We start from the raw sequence: 23,870 nt of genomic DNA, 5'->3' as shown, positions 1-23,870 counted from the left end.
GGAGAGTGAGCGGCTGCCTAGCTGCCAGGCAGCTTCACGGACGTTCGCTGGGTACAGCGAAATAGCCCCTCCCTCCTGGGCGGGGTTTTGCGGCTCCGCCCCGTAGCGTCAGACGAGCCTTTTCCCCGCGCGCATGCACGTCTGAACATTCGTAGTTCCGGGTGCGTCCAGCATGGCGAAAGCGGCCAAGTGCGCCAAGGTGGGTCTGGCTGCCTGAGGGGCGGCTAGTGGGCGGCGACGGGGAGGCCTCAGCACCCCGCTCTCTCTTTCTCTCTGTGCTCCGCAGGTGGAGGAGGCGGCGGCGGCGAGTGACTCGGACGCCCTCTCTGCCTTCCTGGGCTGGTGCGCCGACGCGGGCCTGGAGCTGAGCGCTAAGGTACGGCCCGCCAGGGGCTTCCGCGGGCCCGGCGGGGAGAGACTGGCCGAGGGGGAAAGGCCCCTCCATTCCCCCCCCCCCGGGAAAAGCAAGAGCTTCCTTGCCGAGGCCCCGTGGCCAGGTGTTAAGGGGAGGCCGCTGTTCATTCATTCAAATTCCCTTTGAATTTCACCTGCCTTTGCGGGTGACTCCTGCTCCTAGGCGGCTCACACAACACAGAGGGAGGAGGTGCGGTTCCCAGAGTAAAGGAGCGGAAGGTAGTGCAGAACCACCCGGAAAATTCAAGCCGAAATGAAACTTGTAGCAGTAAATATGCACCCGGCCTAATAATAAAATGCTTTAAAACAAAAAACATCCATCCAAAGGAACCCGGCAGCAGCAAACAGCAGGAACCGGCATTAATAAGATAATGAAAAAGTGGAGTTTCCAGACTTGTAGTAACTTTAATCTTGTTACTTCACATGCATCAATAAGCCCCATTTTACTCGGCATTAATCTAGTCTCGCTCCTTTTCCCGCTTCCATTCAAACAGCTGCTAATGGTGGGTTACTATTGCCACTCTGGGAGAGCTAAAATAATTAGAAAATGGCTGTATCACTTTTTAGTCACCTGGCTTGTGTTACCGGGAAATTGGAAGGGGGGGGTGAGAAACACCCCCCCAAACTAGAAAATAACAGCAACATATCTGCAAAGGCATTCCATCTACAAGGGAAGCTCAGCTCAGGAGCCTGTGACTCCCCACTGAACCCCAGGTCTCCAACAAAGGAAAATAGCAATTCACTGATAAATGTATCTATGTACTGTACTGGCTGAGTGGGAAAACTTCAGAAATTCATAAGAAACCACTTGTTTTAATCTTCTCAGTTCCAATGGCATTTAGGACCCATGGAAGTGAGGTATAAGGGGTGGAGTGAGAGAGCCCACTGTAATCCCCAAGATGTACAGTCCCATCCATCTGCAGGGCCTTCCTAAGTAGTCATGACTGGTGATAGCCCAGATAAGAAAAAGGGTTGCATTTGACTTGACTCAGGGACCAGGGAACTGTAAATGCTTTGCTTTGTACTGTGATGAAGTGTGAAAGACTATTTTTGAGTGACGGGGGCATGCCTGGATCTCAGGTTCTACCTGAGACCACACCTTTTCTGTGACATATCTATGTCTTGATGATGCATCTTGAGATGTATTATGGGAAACTTTGAAATACAGGTGTAACCCATTGATGGGCTTCTGGCTGCTTCATCTTTGTGGCAGTAGGAAGTCTTGTTGCAACAATAAAGATCAGGCTCAAGGACTCCCGTTTACACTTGTGAGTACAAATGGATAATTAATCTATTAAGGGTCGACTTTTGTGATGCTAACCAGGGACCTGTAACTAAGGGATGTAGTAAAAAAACCAAAACCTTTTGGAGTTGGAGAAAAAACTTTATTTTCCTGTGTTGTAGGTCAGTGTGAGCAGAGAGGGCACAGTAGCTGATTATGGCTTGGTGGCCAGGGAAGACATTGAGGCAGGAGAAGTCCTTTTCACCATCCCAAGAACGGCAGTCCTTTCGCAGTACACAAGCCCCCTTTCTTCCCTACTAGAGAAAGGTACAGGAATGGTTTTTGGGGGATTCTGTAGCTTCATTAAAAGCTTCATGTTCATTGGGCAGCCTGTCCAACCAGGTGCCCTCCAGCTGTTTTGAATTACAACTCTCAGCCCCAACCAGCATCAGTGTGCTTTCTATCATATAGAATAGCCTTTGCTAAGCAGGTGCCCTCCAGATGCTATTGGACTACAACTCCCACCAGCCCCACTTGGCATAGTACATATGCACACACACAGTACCCTCTATTAATATATCCATATTCTCTGCATGTATCTGGTTGTGCTAAGGAGGTAGAGGCCCCCAGATTGCTGACCTATGGTGTACAGTATTGACAGCCACCTATGGTAATGATAGGAATTATAGTCCAACAGCTGGAGGGCACCAGGTTGATGGAAGGCTGTGCTATTGTCCTACAAAGAAGAATGTGCATGTTGATACTTGTAAACGGGGTGGAGGAAACAGCAAACTCCTCAATAAGCTTCCAGATTCTTCAGAATGCCCCAAACTGTGTCATCCTTGAGTGAGATTGGAGAGTTGTATTCTCAACTATGGACATAGGTTTCTGGCTGATTTGGTTTGCTTTCTTAACAGATAATAGTTCTGGCATTCTTACACTCTATTTTATTTACCTTTAATAGAGCAAGCCTCTCTGGAGAGTCAGTCCGGCTGGGTTCCGCTCCTGCTTTCTTTGCTTCATGAATCCACAGCCAGTGATTCTCGTTGGGGGCCTTATTTGTCACTGTGGCCTAACTTCAGGGGTCTGGATCACCCCATGTTCTGGTAAGAGGGGAGGCTGTTTGGCTGTGTTCTGCCAGTGCCCAGCTTCCTCAGGTAAATCAGTTGCAGCACATCTTCACCAAACAAATTTGGAGTCCAGAGCAGAGTCAACCACTTCAAGGAAGCTGTGAAGCATGCTTGCAGTGGCTCAGAAAATGAGGCTGGGCTGGGCATGGTCAGGTGCTTGTACTGGAGCGTATCTTCATGACTTCAGTCCTAGGGCTTTTCATTCCCCCTTGTTATGCCAGAAAATGCAGGCAGGCCCTGTAGTTTCTTCCATAGGAAAAAATCAAAGACTTTTGACACTGGTGTTACCAGCTTGGTGGTGCTTAAGGGTGGTGCTTGAGATGTTTGATTGAGAGGCTAGTTTATTTCTGGGTGATAATGGTGACATGTTTGAACCTCGGGCAGATTTGTGTCTACCCACCCCCACCTCTTTGTTCACACTTTCTTAAGAATAGGTTTAAAACACTTGAGAGTGGATCATCTAAACAACAGTCACTTGAGAATCAAATATTAAGCTGGTGTTAAAAAGTGCTTCTTTTTATGATGGGGTAGGGGGAGTGATGTAGAGTAGTATAATGAAAGGGTGTTTTGGTGAGGGGGGTGCGTAGAGTGCAGAAACCACACTCTAGTCTCTGGGATTAGGAAAACTAGGATGATTTGAGAATACATATTGTATCTTTGAGATACCAAGGTGATAGCTAGATCTCAGATGAGGGAGTAGCCAGCTTGTCAATACTGTTCAGCACAAGTGAGCAATCTGGGGGACTCTACTTTCTTCAGCACAGCTAATCCACCCAGTCTGGAGAGGGAGAGAAGATGGGGCTATGGATGAAGGAGATAGAGGGTGCTTGGTGTGGGGGTTTGTGTGTGCATGCATGCATGAGAGAATGGATGGAGTGAAGAGGAAGAAAGAAAGTGGATGTTCCATCCAATTTTTGCTTGAGTGCCACTTCTGCAACTGGTTTGTAGTGCCTTGCTGCCAAGAGAGTGTAGCCTGCTGTACAGGAACCATTTTGATTGTTCACTTACTTGGCTTCTTGCTTAAAGAAAGAAACTGCACCTTCTGCTTGCTGTTTTGTACAGGAGTAAAGAAGAGCAGATGAGACTTCTGCAAGGAACAGGGATTCCAGAAGCTGTGGAAAAGGACTTGGCCAATATCCAGACAGAGTATTCCACCATCATCCTGCCTTTCCTGAAGGCCCACCCAGATATATTTGACCCTGAGGTGCACACTCTGGAGCTCTACAAGAAGCTGGTGGCTTTTGTCATGGCATACAGGTGAGAGGGAGGAAAGGTGGAAGCCACGAGTGGTCATTCTCTAAATTGCTAAGGGGCGGGCAGGGTGTGTACTGTTGCTTTCCATCTGGGACACTGTGGTTTGGAGTTTAAAGAGATGGCACCTGAGAAGCATTCAGGTTGAGAAACTAAATATATGCAGGAAGTGAATTGATAGAGGAGTCCCGGATGGGGTTCAGTTTTTGGTGAACTGAGAAGGCAGAAAAGCAAAAGTTGCCAATCAACAAAGAAGAGAAGTGTCACTGCTGTGCCTCTCTTCCTTTCCGCATCTCTGGCCCTGGACAGTTGGAACTTTCCTTGCATAAACCGCAGCAGGGATGGGGAGCCACAGGCCCAGAGGCCAAATGTGCCTACCTGGCCCTCTGCTGGCCCTTGGCACTCTTCCCCAGGCTGTGCCTACCAGTAGCCCTGCTTTACATCTTATTTGAATGCTTTGGCCTGACTGGAATGTGTCTTTGATAATGCTTCTTGTTTGCTTGGATGAAGGACGGGGTTTGAGGGAGTATGTGTAGAAATGAGCCTCCTGTGGGAAGTTAAGCTTTCCATCCTTCGCACTGCCTTCTTTTGCCTCTGGCCCCTCCTAGGTTGCATCTGTAGAGAATGCGGCCCTCAGACTGGAAATGGTTCCGCATTCCTGCTCTACAGACTGTCTTTACAGTTGAGCATGTAAACTGGTATGTTGAGGCAGTAATATACAAATGAACAAATAGCATGTTAGAGGAGCAGACTTAGGTTTTACTGAAGAAAGATGCTCCACTTTTTAACTGTAACATCCTGCAGCTCCTAGAGCTTGAATTTAAAGAGCCTCATCTAGGGTGCCCAAGCAGCCTAGAACAGCCTTTCTTGACCGTGGGTCCCCTGACTGCTGGTCCTTCTCACTAGGGATGATGGGTTTTCTAGACCAACCACATTTGGGGACCCAAGGTTGAAGAAGGCTGTTCTATGCTGCTTGGGCACCGTAGATGAGGCTCTTTAAAGTAAAGCTCAGATTGAGTTCAGGGGCAGTTCTTAGATTGTGTGTTGCAGTTTCTAAACTAGTAGCCATTTTCAGAGTCATGTGCATCTGTTTCCCTCTCACCAACCTCAGCATGATTTGGCTGTACTTAAAGTTGCCTCGGTCTAGTATCTCCCTGCTTTGTTCCCCACTAGTTTCCAGGAGCCTTTGGATGAAGAAGAAGAAGATGAGGAGGAGCCCAATCCCCCTGTGATGGTGCCCATGGCAGATCTCTTGAATCACGTGGCTGACCACAATGCCAACTTGGAATATTCACCGGTGAGCAGAGCATACAGAGCTTAGATGCAGTTGAGCCCCTGTGTTTGTGTGTGTGTGTGTGTGTGTGTGTGTGTGTGTACGTACGTGTGTGTGTGTATGCCAACCTTCCCCAGTCTTTCAGATCTATTCCCTGGGGTGTGAATTTCCAAAGGGCCAAGTAGTTTTTTCCTGGAGATGTCTGAGCCACAGTCCCCATCATGTGTGTTATGACTTGTTCAGACCAGAGGACTCTTCGTCCTCGATGCAGCTCTGCAGTGGCCAAAGGAACAATTCCTTCTTGCAGCAGTTTCTGCTTCCATAAGGAAAAGCAGGATATGCCATCTGTAGCTGCTTGACCTGCTGGGAATTTTGCCTGGAGAGTCTTCTGTCAACTCTGCCCATCTTCCTTTTGCCTTGAGGAATGTGCAGAGTTTACTCCCAGTACTGGAAAGCTCAGATGGTTCATTACTTGCTCAGGGGAGACTCACTGTGATGCAAACTGAGAATTCCTGCCATAAGAAAATGACAAAGGTGTCATTCCATTCCGCAGTAGGAATTATTTGTTGTGATCATCTTTGGAAGACTGGTGAAGAAGGTTTAGATCTATGTGTGCCCTCTCTGTGTCCTTCGGCATAATGGGGATGCTTAGCTCATAGCTTCAGCTAATTGTAACTTAGCTGCTTCTCCTGTTTGGTTAATCAGTGAAATATGTCGTTGTGGAGAGCCAAGGATAAAAGGAAAGGAGAAAGAGTAGGAGTTGGGTAGACAGAATCTCTGCCCCCTTTGGAGCTTTGTTCTCTTCTCCTCCCTCTGGGGAGAAGAACCTAGAGCATGGCTTACATTGTACCTTGTGGAATTTAAATTGAAGCTGTTTGGGGAGCTGATCTTTGTTGAAATGCAGGAAACTAAAGCAAGTACATTTTCTCTAGCTCCCAAGTACCAGTAGGAATCTTTGGGCAGCAGCAACATGACTGACACCAGGTCATGCAATTGCTTTTCCTGGACTTGAGAAAATCCCTTCCTAGATTGCTGAGTGAGAGGGACTGCTTGAGTAATAAGTTGTTGTTTCTTGTTCCCGTCATCACAGTCCCTGAAATCAAACCTGCAAAAAATCTTAATGAAAAAATTTACAGGTCTGTTTTTGGGCAAAAAGGCACACCCTTGATTCAGATCTCAGGTGCACCCTTGATTTTTGGTGCTTGGATTCTGTTTTCATCACTTTCCTAGCAGCTGTATTTTGGCATGCATGGGTCTCACCTATCAGGCCCATCACCTTCAGTGGTTCCTTAGGGTATTGCTTCTCCCTTGGGGAGCATATAGGGGGCAGGTAAAGGCCTTGTTCAGCCAAAAGGGACTTTGCAGGCACTACTGATCAGCTGGTTGACAGGGCCTACAAAGCCTCTTTCAAAGTGCTGCATGAAATAGAGCTTTGAGAAGGACTTCTGAAGACCCCTGTGATGCCATGGGGTTGCCAGGCCCAAGAGGGGTTGGAGAGAGAACAGTTTGGCCCATTGAGCTAAAAAGCTCCCCCATCCCTCATGCAGCTTTTCCACAGAGTGTCCTTTCTCGGCAGCAGATGGGTGGGAGGCTCTGCTTTCTTACATCCCTCTCCAGAATTTTCTCTTGTCTCCGAAGAGCATTCACAGCAAATTTGGTGTATTTCAGGGGAATGCTTGGGAGTGTAAGCCAATGCTTCCTAAGAGTGAAAAACAGGGAAGGCGTCTGCTACTCGACCTTCTGTCTTCCTCCTCCAACTGCATCCCTTTTGTTATTCCTCATCTGTTGCACACATTGCAGGAGTGGAGAAAACTGCAGGAGATGAGTGGGGCGGAGGAAAACTTTTTCTTGGGAGATTCTCAGGGCTGGACAGGATCTGTCAAGTTTTACTTCCCTCTTTTGTCTGCAGGAGGTATTGAAAATGGTTGCAACTCAGTCCATCTGCAAAGGCCAAGAGATCTTCAACACTTACGGGGAGATGGCAAACTGGCAGCTCCTCCACATGTATGGCTTTGCTGAACCATATCCTGGCAACACAAACGATGCTGCTGACATCCAGATGCTGACACTATGCAAAGCAGCACTGCAAGGCAAGAGGCTGGCCAGGAGACACTTTTTTAAAAAAGAAACATAAATCAGCAGAGTAAGAGGATATCTGAAAATCCATCTGTCTGTCACCTTGTGTTGCTTTTTCCAGCTGTGTTTTTAGTAGGCGGAGGCTGCATTTAAATACAGGTGTTTATATGTGACTTCTGCAGCTGCTGGTGGCATCCAGAGCAGAACAGCTTGATTACTTTGCTTCCCAATCTTGCATAATGCCTCCTGGGTCATAATGCCAATTTAAAACAAAATAATATGAAGACATGGAACTTTCCTCCATGATGCTCTGGATGGCATTCAAGGTTTTCACACTCTCCCTCTCCCTGCCCCCTTCACAACTGTGTTGTGGGGACTGAGTGAGGACTTGAAGCTGGGCCTCTCTGGCCCCTGCCAGGCACTGTTAGCTGCGGCACTACACTGGATTAGACGAAATGATGTGCTTCTGCTTTTGACTGCAGCCAATGCTCCCTCTGCTGCCTGTTGAACCTGCACCTGCTGCTTTTGTCTCCCTCTCCCTCCACCAGCTACAAAGACAGAAGCTCAACGGCAGCTGGTCTTGGAGCAGTGGGACTTCCTCTGCCAGATGGAGATGGTGGGTGAGGAAGGGGCTTTTGTGATCGGCTGGGAGAGAGTCTTAACTGAAGAAGAGCTGGCCATGGCGTTGAAGGTAAGGGTTCTGGCTGGTTGCTGCACCATTAGACTCCTGGGAGGCCATTATACTCCTGTACACGCTTGCTAGGATTACTTAAGTAGTTGACAGAGTTTTACTTTACAGGGGTGGCATGTTGGACTTAATCAGAAGATTCTTTCAGTTTAGATGGAGGGAGGACAACTCCTCTCTGTTGATCAGTGGAGGTGTGACTTGTGAAGGCTTCTTCCAGTAGCAGGCAGGGAGGCTTGAGGTTGCTTAGGGGCTTGCTTATGCCACTTTGGCACCTGGGCATTGCAGCCCCAGAATAGGAGAAGAGTGCTTCAGTCTTAGCTGGCTGGGTAAGGAGCAAATTCCTCTGTCAGTCTATAGATTGCAAGGGAGGGGGCAGCTGTGCTTTCTTTTTTGCTGGAGGCAGCACAAAAACATGCCTCCCACAATGCACTGGTCATTTTGAAGTCTTTCCAGGGCTTGTCTCCACTGGAGGCACACTGAAGTGTGCTTCTCTTTTCTCCAGGGACTGGCTCACTTGCTGTACCAGGGTGAAGATGTGCACATGTACTCTTGGCCTGCTACTGCTATTTTAATGGACAGGATTTAGAAAAGTAGGAAGCAGCCTTCATTCCAGCTCTCACAAGTTCTTCTACATGGCGTGCCAATTCTTCCACTGAGACTCTTTAAGTTGTTGCTTTCTGCTGAAGTCCCAGGCAGCTTCCACCGCGTTCTCTCTTTATGCAACCACCCCTTCCCCGCGTAATCAGCAGTATATTCTGTAGCAGAATGAATGGGGCAGGTCTGAACTTTTTATGCTGTGTGGCAATGACGTATCTTCTGTGGTGCTGTCATTGTTCCCAGGAAAGGGAGAAATGTGGCCCGAGAGATTCTGCTTCCATCCCTTGGGACTTCTTTCTATGTGGCTTTTGGGGGCCAACAGCCTCACCGACCTTGAGCTCTAAGTAGTCTGCCAAATTGCCTGCAGGTGCTTGTCAAAGGACAGTTTTAGTACTAATATATACAGTGGTGCTTTGGTTCTCAAACTCAATCCAGTCCAGGAGTCAGTTCCACTCCCAAAACCATTCGAAAACAAGGCACAGCTTCCGATTGGATGCAGGAGCTTCCTGCACTCAAGCGGAAGCTGTGTCGGATGTTTGGTTTCCGAAAAATGTTTGCAAACGGGAACACTTCCTTCTGGGTTTGCGGCGTCTGGGAGCCGATTTGTTTGGGAACCAAGCCATTCAAGTACCAAGGTACCACTGTAGTTTCTTTTGCTTTGAACATAATCACTAACCCAAGTTACATACATGGATTAAATGCTGTGTGCCTTTATACACATTTATATTTCTTGCTGCCTGTTCCAGTTGTCTCAAGGAAAACTTAATTTCAAAACATTTTGAACGACTTGTGTCTGCTGTTCCTCCAAATTCTGCCTATGGAAGCTAGCAAGTGTCCCCCCCCCCCAATTATGTAAACATCGTATCCATCTAATTTTAATGTTTTGCAAGATGCTCTCACAAATTTACTTCATTATATTATGAATCTCTTCCAGAATGTAACTTAACTTGGGAGAGGGGAAGGTCCATAGTTTTAAATCCTGAGAGGCAACAGCAGGATCCCTTTTGGAGAATGTTTACCAACATGTGTGGAGCAGTTGATGCCTTGAAGTTACTTAAGAGCCCAAGAAGGTAGCTCTCAATAATCCCAGTTCTTTGTGGCTGTAGGTGCTGACTATGTCTGCAGATGAGTTCAAGGAGTTTAAGGAGCAAGAGAGCCAGGAACCCAAAGCAGGCGAGGACGGTGCTATGTTTCTGATGCTCTCAAATACTACAATACCAAGACTTGAAGCCTCCTGGAAGAAGCTGCTCTTTGATGCTACACTGCTAACCCTGAAGTCATACAGCTCAGACTTAAAAGCAGAGGAAGAAATGCTCAGAGACCCTGAAGCTTATTCAAAACTAAGCCGCCGGGAGAAGTTTGCCCTGCAAGTGCGCTATGGCCAGAAGATGATTTTGCACCAGTTGCTGGAGCTAGCAAGCTAGCTGCAGCTGAGGAAGGCAAGTGCTGTTGGCCGGGGAAGCTTAGCTAAAGGTTTCTATAAAGGCAGAGGCATTTATTTTTATATAAAAATGTGTTTCTGTGAGTATCAATTACATCCACAGGTAGCAAAGCTACCAATTTACACAGCACAGAATTGACACAGCTGGGGAATCTGTGTTTCTGTAGATGCGTTTGGACAACTCCAATCATCCCTGACCATTATGGGCCAGGCCATGCCAGCTGAGACTAATGGAAGTTGGAGTCAAAGGACACCTGGAAAGCCAGTTTCCCCACCTCTTAGGTCCCCCTGTACATTAAATCAGCTGGTAAGATGGCCAAGTTTACAACACCTGTGAGACCCAGTAAATATGGCATTAGTCATATGGGATGTCCCCCTCTCCCAAAGGACTGTGATCAGATCTAGCACTCTAGGTGCAGATGTTTGCGCTGCTGAACAAAGATTAACATGTTTCACTTGCTTACTGTCTAGATGCTCTTCCTCATCCCTGGGAATGTTCATGCTTCTTTGAAGTTGACAAAATGTTCCTAAAAACATTCTCATTGTTAAGTCTATTATTATTATATTTTACATTTTGAATGCCTTTGTAGCATCTTTTACTTTTTCCAACTGTCTTCCCATCCCACCTCTGGCCAGATGAGCTGCACAGATGTATAGTTTAAGACTAGGCTTGGAGTTTTTAAACAATAAAATGTATTTGTATTGATAAGTGAGAAACCTGTGTTATTGCCACTTTAATGGACACTTTGATGAGTTAAGAATGAATGGGGTCAAATGGTGTACTGGACAGTTCTATTTACAGAGTATTCTCTCCCCCGGTAAATCCTCGATGGTGACTGCACCACCAGGACTATTCATTTTGAACCCTAGTTCATGCCATCTGAAGGTAGAAGGGCCACCTCCTAGTGTACATCCTGCTCTGGCCCTTTGGTTGCTCACCTGGAGGTACCATCTTCTAAGCCTGAACATGTGCACTAAGTGAAAGCTCCTAAGTTGTTTTTTTTTAACTCCCCTTATTGGAAGCCCACTTAACTGCCCAGGGAATCAGCAAGAATAGGATTCTTGCTTATATTTTACTGATTCCTCACTTTTATCCTCTTAAGATAGCAGTTAAACATTGTTAATTAAAGTAGCAATATATTAGATTGTTTGATGTACTGCACCTTGATAGGAATTAGATTTATGTTGAAAATATAAGCAGTGAAAGAACATTAACAACATTCGTCACAGATGATGAGAAAACATGGACATGTGCTGCTTTTCATGACTTTAATGTTTAACTACAGAATGCATACATACAAGAAGTGGGAGAACTAAAGCCCAAGAGAACTAGAAAGGCTACAAAATACAACACGTGGACCAATACATTTACAAAACATTCAAAATCCTTACAAAATGGGCTGTATTGGTCCTTTTTGTTCTTTTTACAAACTCAAACTTTGTGGCCACAGGGGAGCAGTTAACAGATTCACATCCTCCCCATCCCAAAATTTACAAGTGTCAAGAAAGAAAATCTACAGGCCTGGTCTCTTGTTTCCTTTGCTAAACCCACCAGCCCTCTCCCAAAGGGCCCAAAGTATATCTTTGCCAATCAAAACAAAGGAAGTCCTCCGCTCCAACGTTCGTGCCTCTTGCTGGCAGCATTTGATATTGGGAAAAGCAATATACTGGACCCTAATCCTAACTTTCCCCCACCCAGTCCCCCATATACTGTAGGATCCTGTGCTCCAATGCATCCATTTCCCCCCTCTTTGACAACTTTGTGATTTACAGGTCTCCCACCCACAAGAAAAATAAGTTACATAATATTTAAACTGGCTTTTCCATATTCTTTGGGAGTCTGGGAATGTCAGGAGAGCAGATCTGCCCCAGACAAAACACTTGGCATCAGCAGCCACCACTTCTATTACAGGCTGGTCAGGCACACAGTATGTGCCTCTCTTGAAACACAATTCGCACAAACCCAAAGTTCAGACAAATATTTCTGTTCTGTGTATTTACAATAGTTTGAAATTATATTCACAGCATCTTCTGAATTTTGGCCAAGAGTCAAAACTTTTTGTTTTTAAAACTTTGGAACATGCCCACAGAGGAGGAGATTTCTCACACAAAGATCTGTGATGTAAGCCCAACATGGGGGAGGGAGAGGCAGCCTCCAAGGTCTGGCTAGACCCACACACATTATTCTGTCAGCTTGATGGGATGGAGATCTCCAGGCTGGCACAATTTCCAGGGTGGTTGCTTTCTTTAACTAGCTCCAGTTCCTTCCATTACTTGTTGTGCCTGTTTTTGCCCCATACAACATTGCGCAACAGACTGGAACAACCTACAACAAGGAGAATAAACTTTATTTCAAGACACAACTTCCTCTCCTCTGCAAGTACCAGAGTTCCTAGGACTGAGTCCCCCAAATACACTGAACAACTAACTGTTTAAAATTACTCACTTTTCAATTTCTGGAGCACAATGGACAAACTCGTGATTCCAGAACTTAAATGCTGGGTTTTTAATCAGCTCGATGAAGGTAATAAGGAGACCCCATGGGTGAGGCCTATTTACAATCAGTCGTTCTAGCAGAACTCTGTAAAAGAGAAACAGATTAAGACATGGGGAAAGTCACACCGCGTGCCAGTATGAAAGACATGATGCAGGAATATCAAGGTCCCGCTGAGAATAGGTACCCTCACGGGATTGCGTCTGGCAACATTAATTAGCACTATGCTGCTTTCAGAATGTGGAAGACTTTACTTCTCAATATAATGTGAGAGTGGGAAACCTGATTCTAGGCTTCACCACTGCAGACTCTGGCTGCAGATTTGTGGGGATGAATGCTCCTCCATCCAGAAAAGGATCCTTATATGGAATCTGCAACCACCTCAACAGCTGCCTTTCAAACCATGTGAACCCTCTAATCAACACTCTCTAGTCATACTCTACATGTGGATAAGAGGGGCAAAGCTTAGAGTGTTTGTTACATTGCCAGCAGTGACTTGCTACTGCTGCAACGGGGACAAGCCACTATCTTCCTGGTTGCTGGGCAGGACAGCTTCATATAGCAGTGGACCAACTAGGTGTTAGCTCCTGAAGCTTCTCCCCAGTTCCTCATTGGCTCTTTTGTGAGAACTAGGCAATGTAGGGATTGTTTTAGACTCCTTAGATCTCTTACCTGGTGATTTGTTCTTGAATAGCTTCAGTGTTGGCCTCTGCAAATAGGTAAAGCATGGTGCAGCTGAAATAGTGAGTATGACTGTTTGGGTACCGTAACTGATTGGCAATTGCATTTAGGAAGAGATACCGACCTGGAATACAAAAAAGGTAAATAGTTAGATCCTCTTAAACACAAAGGAAATCAACAGTCCTTGCCTGGCTAATTTGTTAGTTCCAAGAGTTATGTCCGAAAGCCGGGAAGGTTAATTAAATGGGTGCTGCCACCAGTTGACATGAATTTCCCAGGCTCACTTCTCAAAGTTTATCCTAGTTTGTAATTCATTTTCATAAACCTGTTGGCTTACACAAGGGGCAGGCCATTTTGCATTTTGCAGCCCGGAGGCTACATGCCAGGGGTGGGATCAAAAGCAAAAGCAACTGATTTGACATTAAGCTGCATTCCAGCTATGTAAAAGTAACCGGTTTCTACAGATACATACAATTAACTCTGTTCTCCATGCAGCCAAGCGAGAGGCATCATCACAGTTCAAGGACACATTCCAAGCTGGCAAACTCAACCAAGGAGAGTGGGTCATGGCCTAGGCTGGGGGTGGGGAGTGATGAGGTCTGGAGGACCACATTTGGCCCTTGGGCTAGAAGTTCCCCACCACTTAGATGGAACTAAATAAACACTTTCTATATATTAGTTGTGGAATATTTTAAACAAAATTTCTAAAATCTAACAATATTTTAGGGTACAATCTGGTCAAATTAAAGGAAAGTATTATCCATGTGGGCTAAATGGTGAGATACAGGATTGATTCTGTCATAGAACACCAATACCTGCAATTATCAGCTAGCCTCTGAAGCCCAGTATTAATTGTAAGGCTAGCACATTATCAATTATACAGTATTTATGTCTGACCTCACCAGGTTGATTTCCCAGGCTCTTTTTCCCCCATAGCCAAAGACCTAGAGATAAACCTCTTGCATCTGATTTAACATTAGGCTAGCTGATTTGAAGTACTATCAAGCTTCCTTTTTTACCTTCTGTGTCCAGGTCAACAGCAAGATTCTGGAAGATATCCATGTGAGCCGAGTGGGTGATGGTGCTCATGGAAGGAGTGCTGCCTTTGTTGTGAATATGTGCAATAGCTTGAGTACCAACATACAGCACCAGGGCATTTATCAGCTGGATATTGTAGCGATTGCCAGGCTCATTTGATACCTAGTGGGGTGAACATAAAAGAGGCAAAATCACTGCCTTGGACCTCCGAGACAAAGAGCCGTGAAGAAAATATATTATGTGATTACGAATGTTTAAACTGCAGAGTATAACTCACTAAAAGGTCTGCCAAAGCCATTAGCTTTAGCAGCAGGCAGGCTTCTCTTATCTCCTCTATCACTGCTGCTGCACAATCCATCCCCAACTAGGTACTAGTTTTTAAAAGATACACGCATTACAATATAGTAAAAAATTGCTAAACAGAGACCCACAGCTCCATCAGGATGCATTATCTGGGCCAGGTAAAACTGATCTTTTCCTAATTTATGTCTCTTTAATGTATGACACATTCTGCAGTGGGTTCAGGGCTGAACTGGGATCTTTCCTCTCTTTGATGACTAAACTATGCATCTGGCAAGCACCAGATCTACGATTTTTACTGTGGGTCCACCACTGTAAGCCTCAATCTGATAGTTGTTTTTAAGGAACTCCATGTAAAACCGTGCAAATTCAAGAAGATCCGTTTTAAGTCTATTGGATCTCATTTTTACCCAAATGCACCCACCCCCCCACAGAAAAGCAAAGAAAATTTCTGTTTGGGGAGGAGTAAAAGAACGAGACTCTCACAATTCCAAAACTGCCCACAGCCCCAAATAAGGTTGATGAGCCCTGCTTTAGACAGAGGACCTAAAAGCCTGTTTTGGAACAAAAGACACAGCAGACAAAGGACTGCATGCTAACCTCCACTCCCAGACCTCTTCCTCAATCTGATTTTTGAGTAAGCCCCTCACCTGCAAGTTGCTGCGCAAGTCGGACAGGAACGTGACTGGAGAACGGGTTTTGAGGTAGGAATCCAAATCTTTCTTGAACTGAGGTGGCATCACTCCAGTGAAATTGGTGAGTATCCGTGGAGCAATATTAATCTCACTCAACATGTCCACCTGTTGAGCACACAGAAGCATCCTAATGTTATTTTCTACCATTCAGCTGTTACCCATCTGAAGTCCACAGGGAAGGCTAAGTATCACTCTTGTATCATCATCATCACCACCATCATGATCTTAAATGTGACAGTTGCTTTATCTTGCCCAATGCAAACCAAAGCGACTTACAACCAACCAACCAAAAAAAACCACCCCACATCAATATACTAAATATATTAAAACCAGTGGGGAGGACAGACATAGAAAACATCCTGCCCAATTCTAAAAGTCCACTGATAGTTAAGGGCCAAAAGGCTGGTTACAGAGGAAAGGTTTTGCTTGGTGTTTAAATATATGTTATGATGGTGCCAGGCGAGCTTCCCTGGGGAGAGCATCCCACAAGCAGAAAGGCACCGCAGAAAAGGCCCTTTCTCCTGTTAACACCCTCTGGATCTCTCATGGTGGTGGCACTCAAAGGAGGGCCTCAGGTATAGATGTAGCATAAGCAAACCGATATGCTGGAACAAGTGTCAGAGTTCAAGTGCATCTTTACTACTAAGCAATGACTGCCGTGTATGTTCCAGGACAGAATGCTCTTTTCAAGACCAGGAGTTCACAATGACATTCCCCACCTGGGGTGGTTCAGTGTTATAAACAGCTTCCCGAAGGCTGGGGGTAGCTAATGGGGTGCCCTTCAGATGTTGATGGACTACAACTCCTGTCATCTTTAAGCACTAGCCTTCTAGTTGGGGCCAACAGGAGTTGGAGTCCAACATCAGGAGGGCATTATATTGGCTACCCTGTTTCATCAAAGCAGGTCAAGCTGACCCACTAGGGTCTTACTGACATAGTTGTTTATGCAAAAGCATCAACACCATTGCACAATCTCAGGTGCTTCAACAGATGAGGTCCCATACAAATCAAGCCTTGTACATTACCTTAAGGTTGGGAGTAAAGGGATCTGGAAGCCTCATATTACGTGGGAAGGCACTCAGTATCAGATTCCTTAGCTGAATACAGTTTGGAGGAATCACATCGCAGAAACCATAATGATAGTCACAGAGGAATTCTGGGAAGTCATGTAACAGGACCAACAACACACGCAGAGTACCCTACAAAACACGGGGGGAAAGAGAACTAAGTATCTTTGCTAAATCTATGCAAAACATCTCAGCCAACACTATTATCAGAGCTTTCCAAATGTTTCATGTTGGTGACACACTTTTTACACACACAGGTCAATTTCCTCATCCACAATCCCATGGAAAAGGGCTGTATGATTTGAACTTTACTGTGAAGCTACAATTGTGCTGGGAAAATAATCCAGACCATCACTGAATTGTAACAAATTCTCTTCTGCTCTATTCTAAATTCTACTTACCTTGTACAGAATTTGCATAGGTTTGGCAAGTTCCACATTCCTCAGGAAAGGAGCCAAATATTTAAACAGATCTATCAACAGCTGAGCATACATAGGCCACCCCTGGAAAGAGAATTTACATGATAAGAGTTATACGATATTTGCTAACATATTTACTATAATGTCTGAACTGAATCCCACTTAACATTGTTGGTAGAACTAACAACTTGCATATTACAAAGCAGTATAATACATTATTCTTTAATCTGTCAGGGCTACCTGAAATATGAAATCCATAGTGAAACCAGCCAATTATGTATAATAAGGGGCACTGTAGGGGTTGAATTCTGGACTTAAGGGAAATGGAAGAACGAGTGAGATTTACTGGAAAGACTTGGTCACATCTGCCCCAATGCAGTGCAGCTGTGGACTCTCAGAAGCTTGATACAACCTACAAAGCTGCAAATGGTTCCTTGCAAGTTATTTCAAACTTCTGTTTAACATCTATGGCTGCTGGAGTAAACTGATTTAAATATTCATTTTAAATAGAAAATATTTTTAACCTCTCTTTCTCTTACATTGCACAATCCTCCTCCCTTGCCCCTGCCTAGAAACAAAATAAGGAATTTGTCCATTGCAGCTCATGTACCTTTGCACAATTGTCTTTGTCTGCTCAGAGACAACTAAAGGGCCAAGCATTTTCAGAAGCAAAGGCTGGTAATTAATAGGCAGAACAGTTTATTTTCAGAAGATTAAAAAGTACTGTCCTTTTTTTAACAGAGAGGAAGGGTATTCTTAAATTGAGAACTGAGATAAAAAGTACATAAAATATGCACTTTAGTCAAGATCACACAGGTAGAACTAGTGGAAGGAAGGCCCTCTTAGCAATAATACTGGATCACATCCTACAGAGACAAGCACTGAATCCCAGTACATGCCATGATATATCGAGCCTCACTCACCACCACCACTGCAACCACACTATCAAGCTCATAACAATTGTAGCATATAACCATATTTCTCCTACTTCCTTCTCCCACACAGCTGGGAGGCTGGCAGGGTATAGTTTTTACTTTTACAAAACTTAAGAGTTATGTATGAAATAGGAATCTAAGTTTAAAACACTGCTAAGTTTCAAAACAAATCAACTTCAAGCCACAGGTTATAAAGTTGGCCTGTTTAATTAACCATGGTTTGCTTTAAAGCACACTCCTGAATCTAATGTTCCATGCAAAGGCAGCCAGTGTATTTGACTGAAGGATGATTCAGTTTTAAGGGTTAAAAGTGAACGTTTAACATTCTTGTATTCAGACTGAATTTTACCAGGCTGGGTTTTTTAAGGGATGAGGATTAAAATCCCATTTTTAATCCGTCCTGCTGAGGTTTCTGGACCTCTTCAGGTAATCAGCTCTTAGCAGCTACGTTGTGGGAATATGGTAAAGACCTTAAAAGCAGACATCAGAAATTTAAATGGCATAAAGTCATTCTAGTTAAACAAAACCTGCAAACCAAGATGCATCCTTATTCCCTTTGGAAGCTTCGTAAGTTACAGAAGATAAACTGCAGCCACACCTTCTGCTGTGGTGTATGTGCCAGCATTCTTGCAATAAATATCCGATGGGAGATCAATTCTAGCCAAGCATAAACAAAACCTGGAGCTTTTGTAGGTCTCAGGATGTGAAATGTGTTACTGAAATAAAAACATACAACACAAGCTTTGTGTCAGATTTGTTTAAAGCACTGCCAAGAATCTGCATTGAACTGAGACCATCTTTGAAGTCTAAATCAGGCAGAGGTGGTTAAACATTTTAAGGACCAAGAGCCAGCATTCACTCTTGGCCAACCCTACAGGGCCAAATGCCAGCAGCAGTGGGCGTTTGTGAGCCTCCAGCTGACTCATGCAGATCAGATGAAAAGGGCAGGTTATCAGCCCCTTCCTGCACATCAAATGTTCAAGCTGATGATCGGGGAGGATGTGATTTGTTCTATGGCACTATACTAGGAAATTTAAATCTCCCTGCCCACCCCCAGGGTTACAAGTTTGCCATTTATTTTAAAAGTGCATCAAATATTTCTCCAAGGAATGATGGTGGCCCCAAACCATTCAAATGTAGTAAAAGATGCATAATTAAGATCCAAGACCATAATGTATCATATAGGAATCATAGTTTTAATAAACAGATCCACTAAAGTAAAGGAGTGTTTTAGTTGCCATAAATTCCCATAGGTGTCCAGATGGCAGTCTGTACAACTAGAATAGCACCATCTCCTGAGTGGAACACAGGATCAATGTCCCAACTTGACCAGGAATTGAGTCTGGCTAAAGCTCTAGAATGTTCTAAATCCAGCTCCACAGCTGCAGATCCCAATGTGGGACTGCACAGAGATTAAGACAGAACAGTATAAAAACCCTTCCCTCACACCAAGAGGCTGAGAAGCATCGGTTCCATAGACTAGAGAACAGTCCGCGTAGGGAAAGAATCCCACATATGCCCACAAGTTTTCTTAATGTGCAATTATTCCAGTAATAATAATAATAATAATAATAATAATAATTTATACCCCGCCCTCCCCAGCCAAGGCAGGGCTCAGAGCGGCTTACAAGCAATAATAAAAACAAGTTGAATGATTACAACTTAAAAACAACATTAAAATATTGAAACATTAAAATATTAAAATGTAGCCTCATCGCAGGAGGAGAAGGAAAAGAAAAAAGAAAGAGAGGGAGGGAGGGAATCAAATTGGCTCCAAGCCAAAGGCCAGGCGGAACAACTCAGTAACCAAAATAGACTCCAAGTATATCAACGTATTTAAAATTACACAAGATTAGTGTTAACTAAAGTGAACTGGTGTAGACTCAATGCAAATCATAGAACTCTAGAGTTTGAAAAGACCCAAAGTGTCCAATTAAATGATACCTACCAGAAGGCTGTGAGTGTCTGAAAGTTTATGGTTTCCAGGACATGTTCAGGAGCATTTAATTCTAACAGCAACATGATGAAAATGCGGTGGTAGGGAAGCTGCTGGAATTCACTTTGACGAACATCATGATCCTGCAAAAGGACTCCCACAACTATCCCAAGAACCTAGAGGTAAAAAAGGCAATGTGCTCAGAATGCAGCTTTTATGTATGCTTATAATTACTGCAATGCCAACTGGAATTCATGCACATACTCAGTATTTTTTGAAGACAATACAACAAACTGGCGATCTTGACTGCAACTTTACAATAATGTTTTCTGCCCTTTCACATGTAAGTGAACGAGAGATATGCACATCTCAAACCCTTATTCAGAATTTATGTAATGCTTTTCCTAAGTGCTCCAAGTACATCCTGCATAGTACACTGAAATTCTTTACAATGCAGCTAAGGATCCCTTTTACAGAGAAGGCAATTGCCTGCCAAACACCATCCATAGATGGATCACGATTTTAAAACATGGAACTCCTAGTCTGTGTTCATAAAAAAACATGCTGCACCAGTTCCCATTCATTTAATAAGTAAACCTTTGCCAACCTGGCCCCATGGACTACAACTCCCACCAGCCTCAGTCATCACAATTCTAAAATATACTACCCATTCTCACAACCAGCTAAACTCAAGATAGATGGGTACTGGGGGCAGGGAAGGGTGCTCCCAACCTTGTTGAGCAAGTTGATCTTGGTGACTGTGTTGGTGGCCTCCCCAGAGTGCTTCACCAGCAGTGCAATGAGGCGCACAAAGGCATCCAGGTTGTGGTAACACTTGGCACGGATCATGGTGGGATTGGCAGCGGGGTTGTGCTGCTGCTCAGCTTGAGCACGATAGCTGATCTCAACACACATTTCAGTGCAAAGACGGAAGAATCGTGTGATCAAATCATCGGTTTTCAGGATTCCTTGCTGATGCATCTGTAATGGGGGAAAAGGTAGACTCAGACCTAAAGAACTCCTCTTTTTTCTAAAATCAAGCTAGTAATGTTCTATCTAGACATGATGGAAAGCAAGTGGGCTAGACTGTAACACTGCAGTTTGGCACAGAAAAGGCTGGTGATGCTTCTTAATGGTCAATTCCTACATTACCAACCATAGTAGCATAAGATCCTTTCTATGTAATCAGGTCCTACACCACACTGGTAACATCTACATCCAGGAACCAGGTGGAAAAGGAAACTATGCTGGCAAGGAAGTAAACACAACACCCATGTTGCCTCTGTATGTAGGCATTACTGATGCTGTATGCTATATGCAGAAAGGGACATTTCTTACTGTGAATTCCTGTTCTGCTTCTCCTGGAGGGCATTCCCAACCAGTGGGATAGCACCTCCACCTGGAGCAGCAGACATGGCCATCATCTTGATCTTCCTAGACTGGACTGGCAGAGCAAAAATAAACTCTAAATGCCTTAAAAGAACCAACAACCTGCACACAATAACCCAAGCACACATGCAGCAAAAACATGAGGAGCAGCTTCCCATCTGTGCAGTGAGGCAGAAGCCTCAGAGCAAAGCTTGGCCCACAGGAAACAATGGCCGGTGGAATACCCTCTGGATGACACTGAAAACAGGAATTAAGTGCAATAGACAATCTCCTTCTCTCAAGGTTTCTATAGTACATTCCAAAACACTGGAATATGAAGGAGCAATACCATTCCAGAGTAGACTGGAACTATGGAAGCTGTGCTTTATGCAGAATACCACACATCAATTCTGCAGTGTTGAGAGGTCCAATTAGTCATGCTTCTCCTCCAGGGACACACTGCTAGACTAGGATGCAGAAGTGAATGGTCCCTTCCACATGAGGGTAGGAGGAAAGTGCTCAGGAAAAGTAGTGAAGTGAAATTCTAGGCAGGGAAGCTACATGGTGTAGGAGGGTTAAGACTACCCCTCTTAGGAACGTAGGCCCATGAGAATGGATTGCTACTCCTGTCGGTTTCATAAGTAAATTGTCGATAGATATTTCACTTACAAGATCCGATATCACAATTTTTAAAGCAAAGGTTATTCAGGATGAAATTCTCATTATGAAAGCATTCAAAACCCTTTTCATAAGCAATAATCTCTAGAATGCAGAGCAACTAAAGTGGCAAATATGAACAGAAAATTCTGCTACTGAACAACAGGGCTCCATTCATCAGTGATCCATTCACTTTGGCATTTTGCAGGGGTCAGCGTAACACTGAAGGCAGACCTGATTTTCAGTTTATTCCCTACACATCTTTATTGGTTTTACTTGTGTATTATTTAGGCAAATTATGTTGCATTTCAGAGACACTGCAACTTTTTCGGGTAGATGTCTAGGGATCTGGGGGCAAAGGCATGTGAAATTTTGCTGTCCTCAATAGTACTGAATAGTTTTCATAGCCACTGTTTTCAAAGTGCTCCATACACCAATAAGGCAAAACTCTAATGGCAAGTACCACTGTTTCTGCAGTCTTAATAAATACATTTCTATCTGGAAGAGGACCTGCAATTTACTTTATTCACATATGCAAGCAGGCAGTGAAGTGGCTACTTGAAATGCAACTAAAATAAGGCAGCAAAGAAGTTTTGGCACCTCGGAAGGATGACTGTGGTAGCAGAGTAAAAAACTGGCAAATTACTTGCCATATTCCATGCCTACATATGTAAAGAGATTCTAGCTTTTGCAAACACCTCTCTAACATCTGTAACATAGAGTCACCGGGGGTGGGGGGAGAAACTGAGTTAAGGAAACTGCATCAATGTACAAGCAGTGGCCATACCTGGCTGGTGGCAGTCACCCTCCCCTTCAGGGTGGTTGACCCAAGGCCACACCCTTAGGGCACAGGGATTCTTCTTGGAGCATATCCCACATGACCTCTACATCTGAATTCAGAAGAGCAGCTGTTTCCTTTGGGCACGAAATAAATGAGTGGAAGACCCTCGGGACTGTCAAGAGCTGCACGAAGTGCCCACTGGCGGTGGCAGCTGCTGCTCAGGTACGTGCTCTGCCCTAGCTTCTTAGGTTTCTCTCCTTGGAGCAAGAACACATCCTCCACCCTGAGAAACCCAAAGAGTCTGTGGGGCACTGGGAATCTTTTCCTTGCTGACCACCGCCCCATGGTATGCAGTCCCTCTCAGCCAGGTCTTTCTTCATTTAAAGAACACAACCTTCTAGTGGATGCAGTGGAGAGCCCCCAGCATCATGATACTGGCTAGCATAAAGAAACAAGTATTTACTAACACGTTTCACTACACTGATATGACATGTTGCACGTACTGCCATCATGCAAAGTGGAATTTTTAAAAAGGGGAAATCGATATTACATAGTACTCTACTTGATCCAAGGGCATCATAACCTACTTATGTTGAATAAAAAGCACCTTTCTTTCCCCAAGCTCTACCTGTCCAACAAATGCAGAGAATGCTTTGGTGCTGTCACGCCCAGCTGCTGCAGAGTGGTAGAGATTCACCCACTCCCTCAGGAGATATTCTGCCTTCTCCCTCAGGCCAGGGGGATCATCATACTCAGAGGCCTGAGAGATCCCAGAATGCATCATGAAATTTGGCCCTCCATGAGCACGGTCAATCATGGCTTCATAGTTGGACCGTACCACTTCCATCAGCTGGGGCAACCTATGAGAGATCCAGAATGAACATGCTTGGGTTTAGATTACTTGTGCTATGTGCATAATTTTTAAAAAATACCCCACAATCAACAGCATTGTATTTCAAACATTTGCATCACATCCTTTGTCCCACAGAGATAGCATACAATATGTTATTATATTATTGCAACCAAAACTATGACGTGGTCTAGGGGCAAGAGTTGGGAGCCCAGTTGGCATCTTGGTTCAGCAGACCTTTGAACCAAAGTCGCCTAGATTTAAGTCCAACATGCCATCCACTAACCCACAATGGCTCCATGACATAAGCTTCAAAGAAACACAGTAAGAATCTGAATGAAATGTGCCCTATTACTGCCAGATAAATTTGGAGATAAAAAGTGAGGTGACCTAGTCTAGTGCCTGGCATTAGGGAATGGATCTGCTGTAGTTGGGCAAGAACAGAAAAGAATGGCCTCTGTCCTTCAGTCCAAGACATCTAGGAGAGTGGACTACAAGTGCTTCAGAGATGGTGGGTATATTGCTTTTCAAAACCTTTGATCTGTCACTTATTACTA

At 44.6% G+C, this 23,870-nt stretch overlaps 2 protein-coding genes across 23 annotated transcripts in view; one reads left to right on the top strand and one right to left on the bottom strand.

The window, feature by feature from the left end:
- The first annotated feature begins 110 nt into the window (after positions 1 to 110).
- Positions 111 to 10,809, top strand: SETD6 (SET domain containing 6, protein lysine methyltransferase). Its single transcript, XM_083452778.1, has 9 exons — positions 111 to 199; positions 287 to 376; positions 1,819 to 1,963; positions 2,601 to 2,742; positions 3,829 to 4,023; positions 5,191 to 5,314; positions 7,200 to 7,380; positions 7,915 to 8,057; positions 9,758 to 10,809. Exons 1-9 carry the CDS (start codon positions 173 to 175, stop codon positions 10,073 to 10,075), a joined length of 1,365 nt encoding a protein of 454 aa, XP_083308904.1. The 5' UTR covers positions 111 to 172; the 3' UTR covers positions 10,076 to 10,809.
- A 538-nt stretch (positions 10,810 to 11,347) lies between these two features.
- CNOT1 (CCR4-NOT transcription complex subunit 1) overlaps positions 11,348 to 23,870 on the bottom strand; it is a 57,651-nt gene continuing 45,128 nt past the window's right edge. For 11 of the 22 annotated variants that reach the window (XM_083452762.1, XM_083452744.1, XM_083452763.1 and 8 more), the window contains 11 exons: positions 23,092 to 23,323; positions 20,390 to 20,638; positions 19,670 to 19,833; positions 18,320 to 18,437; positions 16,769 to 16,870; positions 16,326 to 16,499; positions 15,256 to 15,405; positions 14,287 to 14,467; positions 13,259 to 13,391; positions 12,539 to 12,673; positions 11,348 to 12,418 (listed from right to left, as the gene is read on the bottom strand). In XM_083452762.1, the coding sequence (XP_083308888.1) occupies positions 12,340 to 12,418; positions 12,539 to 12,673; positions 13,259 to 13,391; positions 14,287 to 14,467; positions 15,256 to 15,405; positions 16,326 to 16,499; positions 16,769 to 16,870; positions 18,320 to 18,437; positions 19,670 to 19,833; positions 20,390 to 20,638; positions 23,092 to 23,323 (1,717 nt within the window). In that variant the 3' untranslated portion in view covers positions 11,348 to 12,339. Of the gene's footprint in view, positions 12,419 to 12,538; positions 12,674 to 13,258; positions 13,392 to 14,286; positions 14,468 to 15,255; positions 15,406 to 16,325; positions 16,500 to 16,768; positions 16,871 to 18,319; positions 18,438 to 19,669; positions 19,834 to 20,389; positions 20,639 to 23,070; positions 23,324 to 23,870 lie in introns of all 22 variants that reach the window. The other 11 variants (XM_083452754.1, XM_083452749.1, XM_083452752.1 and 8 more) reach the window with 1 other exon arrangement.

Source organism: Podarcis tiliguerta (assembly GCF_965153285.1).
Source record: "Podarcis tiliguerta genome assembly, chromosome: 8".
NCBI classification, from domain to species: domain Eukaryota; kingdom Metazoa; phylum Chordata; class Lepidosauria; order Squamata; family Lacertidae; genus Podarcis; species Podarcis tiliguerta.
This window is presented reverse-complemented; position numbering and strand designations above follow the sequence as displayed.

Bases quoted from the DNA above. Each gene is read 5' to 3' on its own strand.
- SETD6 (XM_083452778.1), top strand. From the start codon at position 173: ATGGCGAAAGCGGCCAAGTGCGCCAAG. The intron at 2,743-3,828 runs GTAAGAGGGGAG...TGTTTTGTACAG, and splicing joins CTGGATCACCCCATGTTCTG to GAGTAAAGAAGAGCAGATGA. The intron at 5,315-7,199 runs GTGAGCAGAGCA...TTTTGTCTGCAG, and splicing joins CCAACTTGGAATATTCACCG to GAGGTATTGAAAATGGTTGC.